The following is a 21,222-nucleotide window of genomic DNA, read 5'->3' on the forward strand; positions in this document are numbered from 1 at the left end:
CATACTAATACTACAAAGATGGGTCATTACTGTACAAGAAAATCTGTTTGGATGAGTCACAGAAAATAAACAATATATCCAAATGATAATACTCTATACACAATTTCACATACTAAACTACTGTATATTAGTTGGTAGAAACATTGTTTATCGCAGTAATAATTAATAATCATAGATATTGCATGAACATGGCAGTCTTATTTCAAGTTGTTGCAACCATTTCATAAAATCAATAAACCATAAGTTTGATTTAGTGTCCAATAAAACCACTGTTTGGGTTCCTCTGTTTAGGTTCACGGAATATTGAATCGATGGATTAATTTAAGCATATTTTTAATAAATGAGGTTTACTATAAAATGCTTTCAGTGCGGAATCTTTAATTTAACACAGGTATCCTTGAAATACACTTAGTTACATCCCTAGTTTGCTGTAGCTACTCCGAAATACAAAATGTAATCTTACAATTTATTCACATATTAGTGACCTTTAATAAAATCTGGAATTCAAGCAATCACTGCTTAAACACTTAAAATGACAGATTTGACAACAGCCTTGAGAATAGTTTATCTGCATGCCTAACATTGTATCACAGGATAATACTATGTTGAACTTATTTGCATACTTGCAAATGCTTAATGAATAACTCTATTGTGCTTTATAAAAATATCGCTTCATAAGATGCCAAAAATAAGAGATTATGTCCATTTGTACTTGAAATCCATATCATGAAAGCTATAACCAATCAAACACTACTGTTCAAAAGTGTGGGGGCATGTTTTTGAAATATGTCTCTTACGCTCATCAGGTGGCATATATTTGATTAACAAATGCAGTAAAAACAACAACATTGTGAAATAAAATATATTTGAAAATGTATTTTTTATTGTTATATTACATTATATTATAATCATTACTCCAGTCTTTGGTGTCACATACATGCTCTTCAGAAATTATTCTAATATGCTGATTTGCTTCTCAAGAAACATTGATTATTATTAACAGTTTTCATAATTTTGAGGAAAACGGATTCTGGATTCTGGATTCTTTAATGAATAGAAATCCATTTATATTATATATAAATGCATCCTTGCAGAATAAAAGTTTAAATTTCTTTAAAAAAACGAAACATTCAAACGGTATAGTCTATATATCCATATAATTAATCACATCACGCATACAGTCTAAAATATACATATTTAAATTGTGAACAGTGTATGCAAACTATACAAGGTATTAAAGGGATACTCCACTTTTTTTGGAAATAGGCTCATTTTACAACTCCCCCAGAGTTAAACTGTTGAGTTTTACCGTTTTTGAATCCATTCAGCCGATCTCCGGTTCTGGCGGTACCACTTTTAGCATAGCTTAGCATACATCATTGGAGTGGACAAGACCATTAGCATTTCTCATTAAAAAATGACCAAAGTGTTTTGATATTTTTCCTATTTAAAACTTGACTCTTCTGTAGTTACATCGTGCACTAAGACCGACGGAAAATGTAAAGTTGCGATTTTCTAGGCTGATATGGCTAGGAACTATACTCTCATTCCTGCGTAGTAATCAAGAAACTTTACTGCCGTACCATGAGTGCAGCAGGCGCAGGCAGTTAGTCCCGGTCACGTTGGAAATTATCGAGCTGGGGACTATTTTCAGGCGCTGCGTCATATCATTACGCCTGCTACTCTCATGGTACGGCAGTGAAGTTTCTTGATTATTACGCAGGAATAATCAACAAAGAGAAGTTGTTTTTACAAAGAGAAAGTTTTTCAAAGAGAAGTTGTAATTACAAAGAGAAGCTTTCGATTCGCTGTCATGCTGGGTACACCTGGGAACTCCAGCAACTCCAACTGTAATGCAGGTTTGTCTGGCCTTAAACTTACTTTCACTGTCTAAGTCAAAGATTCATTTCTTTTTGGATTGGTGCTTTGATTCAGAGTTTAATGTGCATTGACAATTATACACAAGTATCTGTATATGCACATAACTGCTTTGATTGCACTGATTGGACTGTTTTTGAAGCTGCTACCAACGATCTGGATGAGCTCACAGATACTGTAACATCATATATAAGTTTCTGTGAGGATACATGCATTCCTACCAGGACATTCTTATCATTCACTAATGATAAACCATGGTTTACTGGGAAACTCAAACACCTTCGTCATGCCAAAGAGGATGCCTACAGAAGTGGGGATAAAATCTTGTATAACCAGGCCAGAAACAGACTGACAAAGGAGATCAGAGTTGCTAAAAGAAGCTACTCTGATAAACTGAAAAAACAGTTTTCAGCCAACGACCCATCATCAGTCTGGAATGGCCTGAGGAACATCACCAACTACAAGTCACCATCCCCCCGATCTGTGGACAATCAACACCTGGCTGATGATTTAAACTCATTTTATTGCAGGTTTGAAAAGCACTCATTCACACCACACACCCGGTCTGATCTGCACTTCACACATTCACCATCACCTCCTGCACTCCCACTCCCCCCTCCTGCCATCCAACCTGAGCTTAAGGTCTGTGTGGAGGACGTGAGCAGAGTCTTCAAAAAACAGAAGACTAGGAAAGCCTCAGGCCCAGACGGCATCTCATCTGCTTGTTTAAAAGCCTGCGCTGACCAACTGGCCCCGGTCTTCACGCAGATCTTCAATAGATCATTGGAGCAGTCTGAAGTTCCCTGCTGCTTCAAACGCTCCACTATCATTCCTGTCCCCAAAAAAACCAAAATCACTGGACTTAATGACTACAGACCTGTCGCTCTCACGTCTGTGGTCATGAAGTCGTTTGAAAGACTGGTGCTGGCCCACCTGAAGGACATCACTGGACCCCTGCTGGATCCCTTTCAGTTTGCTTACAGAGCAAACAGGTCTGTGGATGATGCAGTCAACATGGGACTGCATTATATCCTGCAACATCTCGACAGACCTGGGACTTATGCAAGGATCCTCTTTGTGGACTTCAGTTCGGCCTTCAATACCATCATGCCTGATCTTCTCACAGCCAAACTGACCCAGCTCTCCATACCATCCTCGATCTGTCAGTGGATCACCAGCTTCCTGACGGACCGGCAGCAGCGAGTGAGACTGGGGAAACTCACATCCAGGACTCTCACCACCAGCACTGGCGCTCCCCAAGGGTGCGTTCTCTCCCCACTGCTCTTCTCCCTGTACACTAATGACTGCACTTCTAAAGACCCGACTGTCAAGCTCCTGAAATTTGCCGACGACACCACTGTCATCGGTCTCATCCGAAACGGTGACGAGTCTGCTTACAGACTGGAGGTTGAACAGCTGGCTGTCTGGTGCAGTTATAACAACCTTGAGCTGAACACGCTCAAAACAGTGGAGATGATCGTGGACTTCAGGAGGAACAGCCCAGCACTCCCCCCACTCACCATCATGAACAGCACTGTGGAAGCAGTGGAGTCATTCAGGTTCCTGGGCACTATCATCTCTCAGGACCTGAAGTGGGACAATCACATTGACTCCATTGTGAAAAAGGCCCAGCAGAGACTGTACTTCCTTCGCCAGCTGAGGAAGTTCAACTTGCCACAGGAGCTGCTGATTCAGTTCTACTCAGCCGTCATTGAGTCTGTCTTATGCACTTCCATCACTGTCTGGTTTGGTTCAGCTACCAAATCAGACATCAGGAGACTACAACGGACAGTCCGGACTGCGGAGAGGATTATTGGTGCCCCCCTGCCAAACCTCCAGGACCTGTACTCTTCCAGAGTGAGGAAGAGAGCAGGTAAAATCATCACAGACTCCACTCACCCTGGACACCACCTATTTGAACTGTTACCGTCAAGACGGCGACTCAGATCACTGGCCACTAGAACATCTCGGCACAGGAACAGTTTCTTCCCACAGGCCATATCCCTCCTGAACAGTTAACACACCTCCCAAGGCATATGCTTTAAGTGCAATACTCCCACTGTTTAGTGCAATATCCTACAACCCAGGTGATACTTATATGTAGATTTATTTATTCATAATATTCAAAACACTGTAATATATGTGATACTTGTGACAACTGTGATACTTTTATTCTCATATATTTATATTTTTATTTTTTATTCTTAGAATTTGTAGTATTATGTTTCTTGTTGTATTTGTATTTGTATATGTCCACTGGAAGCCTCAGTACCAAAACAAATTCCTTGTGTGTGCAAGCACACTTGGAAATAAAGCTCTTTCTGATTCTGATTCTGATTCTGATTCTGATAACATAATGGAAATAGGTTGTACACGGGCAGTCTTACACAAGAACAGTCAAAAGTGAAGCCTAAGCAATAAGAAAATATTAACACTCATACTGTATGTTCAACCAATTGTGTTAGCTTGAGACGAGACAATCTGTTTTGTCTAATGCAGAAGAGGTTTGGTTAACCTATTTGAAAACATTATTTCTGCAATTTCACAAGGGCCACAACAATTGCACACTTCACCTTAAATGATTAGTTAATTAAATCTAAAATCGACCAATTATTGTTCAGTCTACCGTAAACATATATTTTTTACAGTTATCTCATTAGTATTCATACATTTTTACATTTGAATAGACACTGATACATATAATATCAACATATGGATAGCTTTTTATGCACGACTTCACAGAAATACAAAATCCTCTGTTTAGGTTCAAAGACTATTGAACAGAAAGATTAATTTTAGCGTATTCCTAAAAAGTGAGACTTATTAAATATGCTTAGTACCCACAGTTAGCACCCACATATAACTAATTTGACTTTTAAACGTAAAAAAAAAAAAATGTTAATATATCAGTCTAAACTCAACATGAAACAAATTGTGTGCTGCAAATACACTTTACATAGAAATAAAGGGATGATGTTGAATTACTGGCCAAACGATGTTCTAGTACTTTATAAAAAGCCAATTTAACTAATCTATTGCTATCTGAAATGAATAATAGCACCTTCTTATAAAGACTAAAGACAATTAGCGGTGATGTCTCTGCAGTGATTAAAGGGTTTAATCATGTTTCCCAAAAACAGCTGTGAGAAACTGCTGGATTTGAGCTATTTCTCCTTTTTTCTTTTGCAACTGCCATATGCTAAGACATGCTTGAATCCCAGGCAAAGCTTATCAGGGGTAAAGAGCACCACTAAAGGTGTTTTTGGCCATGCTAATCACACACAGTACAGCTACAGCCAAACAGATGCTAGCAATTTTCTCAAGTACAGTGACCACAACCGCTAACAAGCCTTGCAGAAACGGACCAACACTTTTTGTTATTTCTGTGGTACAATGTCTCTGTAGTGAAGCTGAGGCTCTACCCCATTATTTTAAGAAACAGAGAGAATCAAGGCTTCTGTACTAGTCATTAGCAATGCTAGCAATAATGAAGACTTTGTGGGGAACAATTCAGGAATCCTGCTGCTGATGGTTGAAGCTAGTTATAAGTGCTATATTGTATTGTGTGTGTGTGTGTGTGTGTGTGTGTGTGTGTGTGTGTGTGTGTGTGTGTGTGTGTGTGTGTGTGTGTGTGTGTGTGTGTGTGTGTGTGTGTGTGTGTGTGTGTGTGTGTGTGTGTGTGTGTGTGTGTGTGTGTGTGTGTGTGTGTGTTTTAGTGAGCATCTCTCAACACGCACGGCAGCATTTGTAAGCCAATGTCCCTGAACACTGGGCCACATGAGTTATAGTAATTTGCATAAAATCAAAGTAAACTTTCTGCAAACATAAAGGTTTTTCAGGACACAGACAACAAGAATGCAGAATGTAATTGTAAAATGTAAAAAAAATCTATGTTTTCATTTAATTATTTCTGTTTGATTTTTTTAAATAAAGGAAATTGATTAAAATGGTCAAGAAGTCCAATGAACAAATGCTAAACTAAATCAAACGACTTAACTGAAGTAAACGCTCGCTGCACAATGGTATCGCTCTTTACAACGTCGGACACATAATGGTAATTAATATGATTAGCCTTTTGCTTGATTATGTTATCAAACAGCTAATAATGTACAAACCATGCTCCCGTTTGCCATATCAGAGTCAGACAGCTGCCTTCTAAAAATCACTATCCTTACAAACGCTTTGGACAACTTAGAACGTCAAGAGAAAGGCATATAGTTCATCATAACATCGTAATATACATCATATATATCATTCACCCGCTATTGCTAAATGTACCCAATTTTTCATATATACCGGGATAACCTGGCTTCTTCTTGAGACTCCACTGCTTCAGAAAATAGTTAATGATATGCTAAAGCCCGCCGGCACGTTGACGTGATTGGTTACAAGGTAGTTTGGAAACACCAAGAAACGCCAGAGATTTAAAACCCAACATTAATTTTTTAATAAATATTAGTTTATTTTAATATTAATATATAAATAAATATAAAATAGTGAAATATATAGATATAGATTTTTATTAACATCTGCACATTTATAGCCAACCAAAAACAACCAAACATCTAGCCAACAATGCTTCTTTTCCCTTTGCTGTGATTGGCTAATCAACATGAGGAGGATGGCCGTTGTCTAGGCCTAGGGTTTGTTCACACTTGTGGTTCAGTTCGCTTGGTTTGGACCAATAAAAAAGAAAACATTTAGTCCTGGTCCGATTAGCATATACATTGGCATTTTTAACACCGAACCTAAAGGCATAGGGATATGTTCATAACCTGATTGGTCGGCTTTTATTAGATAACTTATCGAACATCAAAAACACTTCTGTGTTCTGGGCTAAATGTGTTCCTTGTATGTTCGTAGCCTACATATGATGGTATTTTGAGATACTAGCTGAGAACTTGTGAAGAGCTTATAAAATGTGTAAAGGAGTCAAAACAGTGGCAGGAATCCCTCCGTCACACACACAAACACAGATCTGCTGTGAGGAGACGCAGTTCTGATGCCTGTACTGAACTGTGATGGGCAACATCATGACTATGATGAGAAAAAACAGCTATGCTTGAGCATTCTGTCCTTTTTAGGGTCGCATCCTGTGACATCCTGTCCTGTTTTTGGTTCTTTTACATGTCTTTGGTCTGTGTTATGTTCATATTTAATTCGAAACGCACCAGAGTTTGTTTGTAAGCGGAGTGAGACTCATCTTTTCAGTGTTCTCGGTCCGCTTGTTTAGTGCACAACAGGGTTCAGATGGCAGCGCTCACGCTTATTCAAATGAACCGCACTAACAGAGCAATCGCATCAGAGTTTGTTTTAATCCAACCAAACATGCCAAGTGTGAACACACCCTTAGATACAGCCAGTCAGCCAACAGAATTACATAGTTTTTAATGTGGCCAAGTATAAGACTGACAATTGTCTTTCACAATTCAAGAGCATATCAAATACTATATGAATACAAGAACAGTTCATAGGCCCAAACGTAATTGGATTATTACTAGAAATTCCCAATGACCGTTTGGAAAGAACAAATCCTTTAGAACCAGTGACATACATGCTTTCAGGCGTCCATACGCACCTTTGACGCTCAGCTCAGCGTAGTTGGACACACCAGATCCTCCATCGGAACGAATCACGCAGCGATAACGGCTGGTGCTCCGCTGTGACGTGTCCGTTACGCTAACGGTGGCAGAGAATCGCCGATGGTTCACCACACGGGTTACCATGAGAGACGTGTCTTTACCGTTCCATTGCTGAAAGACAGGAAAATGATCATCCTTGCAAAACCCTTTAACTGATAAGAAGCACACGTAATATGTTTAAAAGATATTTTACAAGATGGTCCATGGTGTCACATCAAGACAAAGGCACAAGCTCTTATAACACACTGTACACAGTGAAAACTGGCGTTATATCTTCATGTCTCAGAGCTGTTGCACAGGATTGATGGAGGCTTAAGGTCTCCAGCCAAGGGAAAAAGTAATTTTATCCAAGACTTCATGAACACAGACACTGGCTTAGAAATCTTGCTGACAAAAATCTCCAACAAGTTATTAAGTTTCCTCAAGTGATGTGTCTCGGGACCAAGGTTAAAAACCTCCCAACGCACACACATAATAGAGATGCATAGAGATTTAAAAAACATGTTAAGCACGTATCATCAAACCAGGGCCTTGTCCACACTAATATGTTTTCGTTTGAAAACGCACCTTTTTCTCTTCATTTTGGCCTTCAGTACACACTGAGACAGCGTCTTTGTCCTGCGAAAATTGCATCCGCTTTCCCAAGTGGATAAATTTAAAAACGCAGTTTTTGCGTTGAAGTGTGGACTGTGAAAACGGACGTATTAGAAAATGATGACGCATATTTAGTCATGTGACACATATTGAAACGATAGATATGTATGTTTATACCTCTATTATGCCTGCTATGTGCTATTCACTTTTATACTGTTGCTAAAGATGTTACTTATACACTTCATATCGCAGTCCTGACAGACAATTTAATCGCAATTGCTGTCCTGCGGCAAAACGAGAGCGTTTTAGACCAAACATGTAACGGTGACTGAGTGCGACTTGGACGCATCAGTGAATGGTGAGATAGTTTGCTAAATAAAATGATCCTGCCAGAAGAATAGCTTTATTATGTCTGTTCCGTCTGTATCATCTCAGTGAGCTTTTACAAGGTTTTACGCATGCACAGTAAGGTGAATTTAGCTTTTCCCGACGTTTCAGTGTGGATGAGCAACATTTGGTAAACGCTAGTGTGGACGGAGAGTGTTTGGAAATGAAAACGCCATTTTCAAATGTATCCGGAGTAATGTAGACGTAGCCCAGGTTTGGTGTGTTTATGAATGTTTCTATAGGTATGTTGTTGTCCCTTTGTGCGGGAAATGTGTGAGGTTGTGTGCATAACTCACCTGTAGCCAGAGTTTATCATGTTGTGACCATTTGCCTCCAGCAATACACTGGAAGGTTGCATTCTGTCCCACGTTCACCTCGACATTCTGCAGCCGCAGAAAATGTGGCGTCTTGCCTATTAAACAAAACATATACCTTCAAAAACATCCCATAGCACCCGTGCAAATGATATAAAGCACATAGACACTGATGGTTAACTATTTTGTGCTCCCTAAAGCCACAAAAACAGGTGTAACTTCATCACTTTAGCAATGAACATGTTCCACTAACATTTGACTATCACAAAGTGTTCTTAAACATTTTTATTTTGATTATTATATCAATCAATTGGCATATCAATTAATCATTTCAAACCTAACAAACATCTTTTTGTCAAATATTTAGCTTATAAAGTATACTTGTGCTATCTTTTCTTACAAAATATCAAAACAAATGTCTTTTATTGTACATTTAATGACATTCTGTTTTGACAAGTGTCCAAATGCTCTTTTGAGCTCTTGTATGTTCTATGATGGTAAACGTGGTTTCTTTTTTTGATTGTACATTTAGAATCAACATCTGAAAACAAGAAATTAAACGGAGCTTGTATTGTATTTAAAACTATTTGCAAAAGACATTCTCTCTCTTTACAGGTGCATTTGTCTTTTAACAACAACTCTTGCACTATCTGAACTCACTACAGCAGTCTCCACCCACTCTCCCAGCCAGCTTCATTATCTGTGAATGTACAGTAAGCCTTCTGCGCAAAAGCAATATCATTCCTTTTCAATTAAAGTAATTTAGAATATGGATTTCAATTTTAGTACCTCTGCTATAACATTAAGATTTAATGATGAAATCTTAAAATTGCCCACACATATTCTTATGGCACATAAAGTCACGATAAGATCTATATTTGTGCCTTTTCAAATAAGCTCTTATTAAAAAAAATGTAATTCTGGTTGTGTAGAATAAAATACTAGCTTACTGCATACTGTGTAATATACACTGTACAGTATCTACTGTTTTTTAAACATTGCATGTGAAATGAAACTATCCATTATGCAAAGATCCATTGTGTTAAGATGAATTGCTTTGGATAAAAGTGTCTGCTAAACTGATACATGTAAATGTCACAGTCACGTTACATTGGCTTTCAGTTATCACATAGGCTAGACCGTCCCATTTAACAACACTTGGTTCAACAAATAGCTGTGTCCATGCCTTCGAAGTCCACAGCCTCTGAATGCAATAGGTCATCTGAATGAAGGCGTGATACGTAACATGATGTGCCATTCACAACCCATTTTACTTCTGTAATCGGACATAATTCTGAGTGAAATAGGATTTTCAACATGATTTTTTTCAGTCAAAAATTTTCTGGAATAAGATGCCATGATGAATCATGCAACGTAAGACCGGGGTCTTCTATAATACGCATTAACCTAATTTCCTCATTGGTACTGCTGGCTTTGGATTAGGGACAGAGAGATCTAGAACAATGGATGTCAAAGGCTAAAGTTCTCCTGTCATAACAAGAATGATGGGGGCCTGAAGTCAGAGCACTCAGCTCTGCAATCTGTCTCCCTCTCTCTCTCTCATCCACAGACTTGCTTGTTTGCTGGCCTTTTCCATCTCTGTTCAACCCTCGATCCACATGAAGTGCTTTTCACAGTAGTTGACAGACTGAGCTTCTAAACCGTAGCCAAGACTGTGAAAGTAAGCAGGTGCTGTGTGTGTGTGTGTGTGTGTGTGTGTGTGTGTGTGTGTGTGTGTGTGTGTGTGTGTGTGTGTGTGTGTGTGTGTGTGTGTGTGTGTGTGTGTGTGTGTGTGTGTGTGTGTTTGTGTGTGTGTTTGTGTGTGTGTGTGTGTGTGTGTGTGTGTGTGTGTGTGTGTGTGTGTGTGTGTGTGTGTGTGTGTGTGTGTGTGTGTGTGTGTGTGTGTGTGTGTGTGTGTTTGTGTGTGTGTTTGTGTGTGTGTGTGTGTGTGTGTGTGTGTGTGTGTGTGTGTGTGTGTGTGTGTGTGTGTGTGTGTGTGTGTGTGTGTGTGTGTGTACTCACGGCAAGGGTGGGCCAAAACGTGCATCTCGTCCACTGCGATGAACCCAGGATGCCCTTGTACAGAAACTGCCTCAAAAATAACCTAAATGAGAGAAGAGGGGAGAGGAAACCAAGTGTTTAAATCAAGTCAGCTTGTTTCAGACTGAACTGAAATGGTCAATTTATTTCAAGCAAGAAAAGGATTGAAAATATTCAAATGGGCAAGTCAACAGGAGAGATCTATGGCTGGTAGCAAAAACTGCTCTTGCAAGTTAGTCGCATATTTTTTTCCTTCAAGACTGGTCATAACTTTAAGTCAGTTACATAAAAAGGTATCAATTATGAATCTGAAAAGTAAGATTGTTAGCTGAAAAGTTCATTGCTAGTTGGCCAGACGAGTCTTAACCTAGCTGCAATGTTTATGCAACTCGCCCCTGTTCACACCAAGGACGATAACCATAACGATAAATATATAGTTTTAAAAATCGTTTTAAATTTGAGTCCACACCACAATTATAATGATTATGGCACAAAGCAATGATAACGTTGGAATCACTTTCAGAACTATTTTTTTTTTCCAACTGATGAATAATTAAAAATATTGACAGCCAATTCAAGTCCCCAAACTTCAAGAAACTCGAGCAAGACATAATAATCTCGAGCACACACATATGGGACTGGCATGGTTTGCATGACATACTGTTCATGCCATGTGGCGAAGACATGTGTGGTCTGAACAATGCCCTCTCTCTCAGAGCTGCCAAGGGCTGGCACTAGAATGCCAAAACCTGGACACAGGATGCACTCGAGTCCCTGGCTTTCCAAAAAAGGCCTCACTGATCAGTCAAGGAACTGAATCTACTTGCCCAGATTCAATTCTCACCATGTTATTTAGGGTGAGACTATAGAGACTGAAGGTGTGTGTTTTCACAAACCACAACCAGAGAATTTCACGTTTCAGATAAGAAATGTTGTGGAAACTACTTTCAGTAGCTTTAGCTTTGTGTTGTTATTTACTGTTGATTCTCGATTCCAAACCCTACAAGAGACCAGTGTGAGAATCCTGCCTCAAGAAAGTCATAGAGGTTTGGAACGACATGAGGTTGAGCAAAATAATGGCTGTATTTTCAATTTTGAATGAGCAAACCCTTTGCATCGTAATTTTATCAGCCTTGCTCCTACTCAAGGACATTGCTGTATTCATAATTTATTCACAGCATTATGGCTGACTCAAATGATCTTTAAAATGGTCATGACATGGGGGGAAAAAACTGCTTTTTTAAAACAAGTTCAAACAGAGACAGAATTAATTTGCCTTTTTTCCTTATGCACATCATAAAACTTTACCCTTTAAACACTGCACGTTGAAAGTGGCACCCTAAGATTTAAAATGCAACACGGCAGGAAACGAGTCAATTAATCCAGAGATTTGTTTTGACAAAATTGGCCACTTATCTGGCAAATTCGTTGCTCTAATCAAACTCTTAGTGGGATATTTTTCGGTATAGTTTAAACTTTATGCTCCCAGGGGCAGATTTTCTAGTAGATATTAGTTCTCGATATTTAACAGGCAATTTAAATATTGCCGCAGTGGCTCAGTGGTTCATGTGGGTTGTCTACAAACCGGAAGGTTGGTGGTTCAATCCTCGGTTCCACCTGACCAAGTGTCGAGGTGTCCATGAGCAAGACACCTAACCCCAGCTGCTCCCGACGAGCTGGATGGCGCCTTGCATGGCTGCCGTCGCCCGTCGGTGTATGAATGAGTGTGTGAATGGGTGAATGTGAGGCAAATGTAAAGCGCTTTGGTGGCCATTGGGTCTGTGAAAGCGCTATATAAATGCAGTCCATTTACCATTTACCATTTTACCATTTATTAAGTTCAACTCAGCAAGAGAAGCGAGTCCTTTTAAAAACTTTAAATGCCGTTCAGTGAACACAAATTGGGAACAAGCACACACAGAGTGTGAATCTCACAGTTTTTGTCGAGAACATGTCCGGGTCATATTTCACCACAAAAAAATATGAAATATAATTTTAATAATTTATCATAAAAAAATATATTATTAAAAAAAATGACATTTTAAAAAGAAATTACAATATAAATGTATATAGACAAAATACTCCAAGGCACTCACATGGTAAACTAAACAGCCTTTAATGAACTGGGCTAATGTCATGAAGATGAATGTGAGTTCATAAAGGTTTCTATAAACAAAATGTTTTTTTAATGAAAACAAACTCAGGTAATCCACAATTACAAAGAGAAAGTAACAGCATGTGTAGCATGCACACACAAACAACACCCGACAAACAGAGTGAAGGTGAGGAACTTAAATACACAGTGATAATGAGGAGATGACGAACAGGTGTGATGATCTGATGAGTGTCCATGACAACTGATGAGTGGCTGGAAAATCAACAAAGGAACACGTGTGATGAATGAAAACAAACTGCCCCTGCGTCTCAATGTCCATACTATCCATCCTAAACAGTTTGTGAGATTAAAATAAGTGTGTCCCAAAGCATAGTATGTTGAAAAGAGTATGCCAGAAGTCCCTGGATGGTCTACTATTTCCGGTCGATTTGGTGTGGATCCGGGCTGCGTTCCAGTCCAAAATTGTCATGCCCTTCACTCGCTAACTTCCCTCCGTCTTGTTCACTCGGATGTACGTCATTGCTTACGTTGCACGAGTGCCCACTACTAACGGAAACTGCAAATGGCTGAATTGGAACGTCCTAAGCCCTTGATCAGTTGGAATCAGCCATGGAGTTGATTTATTTATTAGGTGTTCAAGCTCGAAGTGCTGAAAACCTTTTGTAATTGCTATTTGAAAAAAAAAAAACCCTAAAACGCATCGTGCAGCCCAAACCGTAAGGCCTAGAGACTTGAAACCTGGCCAGGTGGTAGGGCCTCAGTTTGGGGAGAACCTATCAGAGTATGACCCCGATTGGCCCATAGGTGGCGCTACAGCAACCAAAAGTACTAAATTGCTCATAACTCCTAGACCGTTTGACTTAGGGTGTATTCACACCAGGAAAGTCCGATAGTTCACTTGCTTTGGTCCGGACCAAATAATTTTTTTTTTTTTTTTTTTTGGGTACGGTTCGCTTTCACACTGCTCTTTTTGCAAGTGAACCAAAAATTGTCAACAAAACCACACGTGTGCTAAGGTCGTCCATTCATTGGACAAGGATTCTCAAGTAGGGAAATCAGGAAGTGCAAAAAAGGTTCAGCATGGAGATATTTCGCACTGCAATATTTGTTATTTTACTAATTTTGTGTTATTCTGTACAAATGCAATATGAAGAAACTGCGCAGAAGACGGATAAGGTATAAAGTTTTGATTCATAGAGAGGGGCTATGTTCACACATTCAAATAATGAGATTCTTATTGTATATAGGCTACTGCTAACAAGTGCTGTCAATGTTAACGCTTGCGATTTAAGTTTGTCCAGTTTAATGCAGCGTCATCCTTGTATTGTAACTATCGTTATGAACTGCAAAAGCTTTTTTTGCATCTATGCGCGATTAGACTAAAGAGAACGCGCTGTATGTGAATGTCCTGATGCACACACTCATTCATTCATTCCATTCCAATGACGCGCACACGGCGCGCAGAAAGACGCGCAACAGTATCGTGTGGCCAGACAGCGCACCGGAATGGAATTCTCTTTTGCACTTAAACAACAATAACACAAACCATTATGCCAAAATCTCCGACTACGGAAGCCTTTTAACTCAAAGGCGCAGTGCTTTCTTGCAATTGGGTCGGTTCATGTTCACACCGTAAACGAACCGTACCAGAGTTCGTTTGGAACCGTACCGAGACCACCTCTTCAGCTGGGTCTCGGTTCGGTTGTTTGGTCCGCACCCGAGTTCGATTGCTGTATTCACACCTGCCCAAAAGGTCCGCACCAAGGGGGGAAACGAACTAGAGTTCGATTCAATCGAACCAAACAAGGCAGGTGTGAATACACCCTTAGAATCAAGCTTTTTACACCACTGTGATCCTTGGCTCAAGGCGGTCAAAATGTATATCGATTTCGATTCCAAAATCGATTTAGGCCAGAAAATTTTTCTGCTATGTCCAATTTTGTCCAAAACCTACTTTCGCGAACTAGTCCCTGGTTTTTCGCCCGATCGGAACCAGATCAGTCTAGGACAATTCTCTGGACTCTCTAGATCAATAATTATCAAAAAAAAAGTTGAACTTTGCCCTTTGGTTCACTGTAACAGGGTCATTTAGAAAAGGGGGTGTGTCAAAATACACTCAAAAGCCTATAAATCATAAATAAAAACTCAGAACTTCACAAAAATTGATGAGCACATGTGTCGTAACATGGTGAAGAAGCATGCAAAGTTTCATGGAGATTGGACCATAGGTGGCGCTATAACTGTCAAAAAGGTCGCCTATTATTAGGTGTTCAAGCTCGAAGTGCTGAAAACCTATTGTAATTGCTATTTGAAAAAAAAAAAAAAACTAAAACGCATCGTGCAGCCCAAACCGTAAGGCCTAGAGACTTGAAACCTGGCCAGGTGGTAGGGCCTCAGTTTGGGGAGAACCTATCAGAGTATGACCCCGATTGGCCCATAGGTGGCGCTACAGCAACCAAAAGTACTAAATTGCTCACCTATCTCCAAAATCGATTTAGGCCAGAAAAATTTTCTGCTATGTCCAATTTTATCCAAAACCTACTTTCGCGAACTAGTCCCTGGTTTTTCGCCCGATCGGAACCAGACCAGTCTAGGACAATTCTCTGGACTCTCTAGATCAATAATTATCAAAAAAAAGTTGAACTTTGCCCTTTGGTTCGTTAAAACTGGGTAATTTAGAAAATGGGCGTGGGCGTGGCAAAATACACTCAAAAGCCTATAAATCATAAATAAAAACTCACAACTTCACAAAAATTAATGAGCATATGTGACATAACATCATTAACAAGCATGCACAATTTTATGGAGATCGGACCATAGGTGGCGCTATAACTGTTAAAAAGCTTTAAAACCATGTATTTCCTATGGTAAATTGCCTGGATTGGCTGTAAATGGTCTTTTAAATGTATGCTAAATAAAACTTAATGTATTTTGATGCTTTTGTGCTTAACGGCCTTAAAGGCCTTAACTGCTTGAACACCGCTAAATGCTGCTTGCAGCTTTAATTAATTTATTTTTTCCTTTAAGAATTTGTTTAATGCAGCATCCAAATGTATATAGGTGTGTTTGGGTTGTTTTAAATAAAAAATATATATAATTAATATATCAGAGTTGTTTGTGGTGGTGGTGGTGATTATACGAGATCTGCGGTGACGTCACAATTGTGGTGCATTGTGGTATATGTAGCTGTCTGAAGTGTACATATGAAGTAGACTCGCTCCCTCTGTCAAAATCGAGGGAACAAGTGTCTGTCCATATAAACTTCCCTCGTCCACTTCACGAAGTGGAACGCAGTTCAAAATGGCGGCAGGGATTCCTCCGAGGGGAAGTGCTTAGGGAAGTTCGCAAGTGCGTGTCTAAAAGTGGACTGGAACGCAGCCTAGTGCACACTATAACGGCTAATATTGCCCACAACCCATTGCGCTTTGGAGGAGGAACTACAAACACGAGTAAAAAGTAGTTAAAAAACTACAAAACATGGTGGATATGCGCGACCAACGGTGAGAGGTTTAGATAAAGGTTTAAGTGACTAATCAAAGTTTAACCTGATAAAAAAAAAAAAAATTATTTCATGTTATCCATGTTATATTTCATCTGCAATAACAATGTGGACTTTTATAAAGATCCGTTTGACCATTACCTTTAAAATGCATCATTATGCATTAATATGAGGAGAGTTCTAATATGAGTTCTAATATGCATTAATATGAGGGATAGTATAAGTAGGCGAATTGAGATGCAGCATGAAAGTCCATGAAAGTGAAACTAAAGATGAATAAGTCCAGATAACTGTGACAGCTAAATCGTTAAAACCAGTTAAAAGATCTTTTTGCATTTCGGCAACACAGCCTTCTTCAATATAAATTTTATTGAAATTATAATATTTATAATATGCTATTACTACCAATATACGAAATAAATAAATGTATATTAGTGTTATACTTATTGATCATATTTACTTTTTGTGAGATTCACCCCAAAAGCACACACACACACACATGCACAAAAGCTCTGATATTGCCTGCTGATCAAATAGATGCCCTCAGCAAATATTGCCTTTAGCAAATATTGGTCTGATGTTTGCCAAGTGAAGTTCAGTATTCCCAGCACAGGCTAAATATTTGCTCTTCTCATTAGTTAATTCAATTACACTGCTAATCTTATGAGGGTATTTCAATCCACAGATTGATGGGTGAATCTATAGACAGAAGGAAGAGGAGGATAAGAGGCAGAGAGAGAAATCTGGGTGTAAAGAATCAAAAGAGAAAAAGAAGGAGGGGGCGAGAGTGAGAGGTAATAAGCAAAAAGACAGATCTAAAATTAACAGCTAAAAGCTTATTCACCAGGGCCATTTGTGGATGAGATTAGGGGACAGAGATTGCAGTGGTAATTGGAGTAGAGAGCAATCTACTGCCCCACTCTGCAGTTCAATTGGAGCCATTCACCACAAATATAAGGCAGAACATAAACTTTAGTAGATTTCAGTGGCCAAGGGGACAAAATTTGCAGTACACTTAACTGTGCTTGCTAGGGGGCTCCATCTTGCTAAAAAGAAAAAAGTTAGTTGTCAAGCTAATCATGACCAAGAGAAGAGGGCAATTATTTGCTCCACTTCCTTTGTAAGTGCATAAGAGTCACATTTTTTCTTTATTTAAACCAGAAGAAACCCATGAAGAAACCCGTGTTTTTGGCATTGTTAGCGTCATGCTTAGTACAGTACCTGGTAGGAGTTGGGCCAAAAGGTGCTGATGGCGAGTTCAGCCTTCACCCAGCCTTCAGTGACGGGTGCTGAGGCATTCCAGATGGGATTCCCCTGTGGTCCACCATCCACTTTTATGTAGACATTGAGGGTTCCGGGACTTGTCCCATCCCGGCTGGACAAGGAGTAGTGGAAGTCTATGCAGTGGGTGTCATTCTCTTTTAGTGTGGGGAGAAGCAGGTGGGCCTTCTGACCTGATGCACGACCTGAAGCATTCACCATCATGAAGGAACCTACGAGAGGAAAACATAATGTACAATAGGTCAAACAAACTCCCAGAAACTTAACTTAGAAGGAACTCGAAGCAATATAATATAATATAATATAATATAATATAATATAATATAATATAATATAATATAATATAATATAATATAATATAATATAATATAATATAATATAATATAATATAATAGTCTCTTTTCACACACACTGACGGCTACACTGTCATTTTACACAATCATGTTATGGCCTTTTGTGACTTTGTAAGCAGAATACAGCACATAACTGGCTAACTGCCTGCTATAAAACCACATGGAGATTGTAAGTGCTGAGACACTATTTATATAATGATTCTGCAGACACCTTTACATCTGTTTTACTCCAATTTTATGAGACAATGTGCAGCCTTATTAGTGATTTTGTACAAGTCTCTACTAACAACGGCACTGCATTAGAAAGAAGAAAGAGTGCAGGGCTTTAGAGGATACAAAAATCATTCTTTTTAGTTAAGCTAAAGGCCCAAAGCTGGCTTTTTTTATATAAATTATAGTAATTGATTTCAAGTTCTTTAAATATTCCCACAAAAGACATCAACTCATTCATGTCAGGTTTCGGCCTTAACAAAAGTGACAGCCTGGTAATCAATCAAAACTCTGGCTATTCAATGGTATTTTTACAGCAATTATAGTGCTGGGCTGTGGCCATGGCTAGGTGATTCAAAGGCCTTAGAAACATTTTAGAAACTGTGTGCATATGCAGCTCCTGTCGCTAGGGACAAATCTAAGCGGTGACATCCACAAATCTACTATACTCAATATATGCTGCTCGCAAAAATGTTATTTCATCAGAAAACACGGCTACTTCGGAATGCCTGCCAATGCAGATCCAGGCTTTTTGGATCCAGATGGTTTACATACATCAAGCTATGTGCATATGTTAAGGGCTAGGTTAAAACATCACATATGTAGGTCAAAATAAGTCCCAATTTTCCCGACACCTTTCTGCCTGGCTGTGCTAAATCACCGTGCATAATATGCTAGGTGGGCAGAAGAAGCCATTGCCATAACACCCTATTCATCACAAGTATTATCTAAGACATGACCACAAGACCTGGGCGCATCACATCTATCAATCAACACAACCTTGAGCCCTGGGATGAGGCCAATCAATTCCGCACACTGATCCAATCTAGCGAAGGCCCCCTAAACAGCGGGCTGGTAGTGAACTCGCCTGATTGCATTTCATATTCAACCCTCTCGGCCCACGTGCATTTTCCATCAGGTATTCCGAGCAGACATCTATATATTCCCTACCGTTGATGATTGCCAATATATATGTTCGGGCAAAACGAGGCCTTTGAACCAAGAGGCAATTTAGACCGAACCTACAAGCATGCAATCAGCCCTATACTACCACGGTCAATACGAGTGTCCTCAATCACGCCATCGGCCGCTTCAGTAAATTACACTGTCTTAAGCTGAGCTAATGTGAAATCGGATGTAATGGTTCCATGATAAATAATTCAACACGTTTTATTCCAGGTGGACTGTTGGATGCACAAATCACTCTTGATAAATCAGCCCGCACAAGCATGACAACACTACAAACATGGCTGTGATTGGCAGAGTCTTGCGGTGGGACTTTGCGTGAGAATGTCAAATGGAAATGAATGTTTACATCACGAAGAATGCGATGTTGCCGCAGCAGATTAAAAACATGTAGCCTCTAAATTGCTTCAATGGTATTACCTGATTTAAATTATTTCCAGGAGTCCCAATGCATTGGAGACACTCACATTCACTGTACGTTTCGTTTCTTTATGAGTTCTGGGGTGAATCAAAATATTATTAATAGTCTTATATATTTGAGAAATACTTGCGCATTCTCAAGGGCAACACTATTTGGATGAGAATTCTTTTTCCTAGAACTGTGGGCACACATAAACACAGATCAATGGCGATGAAGATTTCTCTCAATACTTACTGCAGAATGAAAAAGGCTTCTGGAGTAAAACGCAGCACTTGGCGATCTCCTTTACTAAAATCGATAGCAATATGAGAGTCTTTCTCAGCTATCAGCAAACGTGCCGTCAAAATAGAGTCCTCGGAAGCTTCGCGGAATCACAGCTACACTACTGGTGATTTAATGTTGTTGACATCAACTAATAACCAACACATGGTTTTCGAGACCAACGACGAGACAGATTACTTTTTTTCTAGGACAGCGCAACAGTCTGTAAAGCATCTTCATAGGGGCCACACAAGGCAACCTGATAAGGTATCACTTCAGTGCCGCTTGGTTGACAGCTGTCACCTCACCTGAGTTAATATGAAGAGATGTTATGTGAATTCATTTATGTCTAAATGCCCTTGATTGGAAGATTTATCGGTTCAAACATATGAGAAGCAGTTTTAGAATGGCGTGCAATTCACATCAATCTTCGAGACGCCTGGCCCTTGTGCGGCAATTTCAACTCATTTTCTCTGAGAGGATTCTTCTGCGCGTGACTGCAAAGTACCAAGAGGACTTGCTGGTGAAAGTCATTATTCCCTCTGAGTATTTCCACAGGGAGCTCTTTGCACTAAATGTCACATTCCCGCCATCATAATATGATCCCCAACATGACAAATAGCCAAAACTCTGCAAGTTGTCACTTTAATATGCAATTATGGCAGGTCTTTGTACTTTGGGCCCTCTGCTGCTCGGTCTGATAAAGTCACGGCATTCCTCATTTCTGCCTGGCAGTTTTATCCCGGGAACAATAAAGTACTTATTTACCATTGAGCCAAGCAAGGGCGGTAATCTGCAATGTACCATGGAAGAGCTAATGCGCTGAGAGGAAAAACACAGGGAGGAATAAAAAGGAAGTGAGGAAATAGCCTCAATAGGTGTGACAGCACATATCATAGATGAGTATCGCTTTGTGGATCCGCAAAAATATTCACCCAGTACAAAAAAAAACTTTACAAATACACTACCATTCAAGAAAATGTTGTTTTCTTTTAAAGACATTAATACTTTTACTCAGCAGGGTCGCATAAAATGTATCAGAAGTGGCAGTACAGACATTTATAATGTTACAAAATGTTTCTATTTCAAATAAATTATGTTCTTTTGCACTATCTATTCATCAAAGAATCCTGGGGAAATCAGTTTCCACAAAAAAAATCAAGCAGCACAACTGATTTCAACATTGATAATAATAAGAAATGTTTCTTGAGCAGCAAATCAGCATATTAGAATGATTTCTGAAGGATCGTGTGACACTTT

At 39.4% G+C, this 21,222-nt stretch overlaps 1 protein-coding gene across 19 annotated transcripts in view; it reads right to left on the reverse strand.

The window, feature by feature from the left end:
* Positions 1–21,222, reverse strand: part of ptprt (protein tyrosine phosphatase receptor type T) — a 274,244-nt gene that overhangs the window by 177,423 nt on the left and 75,599 nt on the right. For all 19 annotated transcript variants that reach the window (XM_056270640.1, XM_056270639.1, XM_056270636.1 and 16 more), the window contains exons 3-6: positions 17,692–17,963; positions 10,838–10,919; positions 8,798–8,913; positions 7,457–7,631 (exon numbers count right to left, since the gene is read on the reverse strand). In XM_056270640.1, the coding sequence (XP_056126615.1) occupies positions 7,457–7,631; positions 8,798–8,913; positions 10,838–10,919; positions 17,692–17,963 (645 nt within the window). The remainder of the gene's footprint in view (positions 1–7,456; positions 7,632–8,797; positions 8,914–10,837; positions 10,920–17,691; positions 17,964–21,222) is intronic.

The sequence above is a fragment of the Rhinichthys klamathensis genome, unplaced genomic scaffold (genome assembly GCF_029890125.1).
Source record: "Rhinichthys klamathensis goyatoka isolate OS25496 unplaced genomic scaffold, OSU_Roscu_1.1 h1tg000303l_1, whole genome shotgun sequence".
Classification (NCBI taxonomy): Eukaryota; Metazoa; Chordata; class Actinopteri; order Cypriniformes; family Leuciscidae; genus Rhinichthys; species Rhinichthys klamathensis.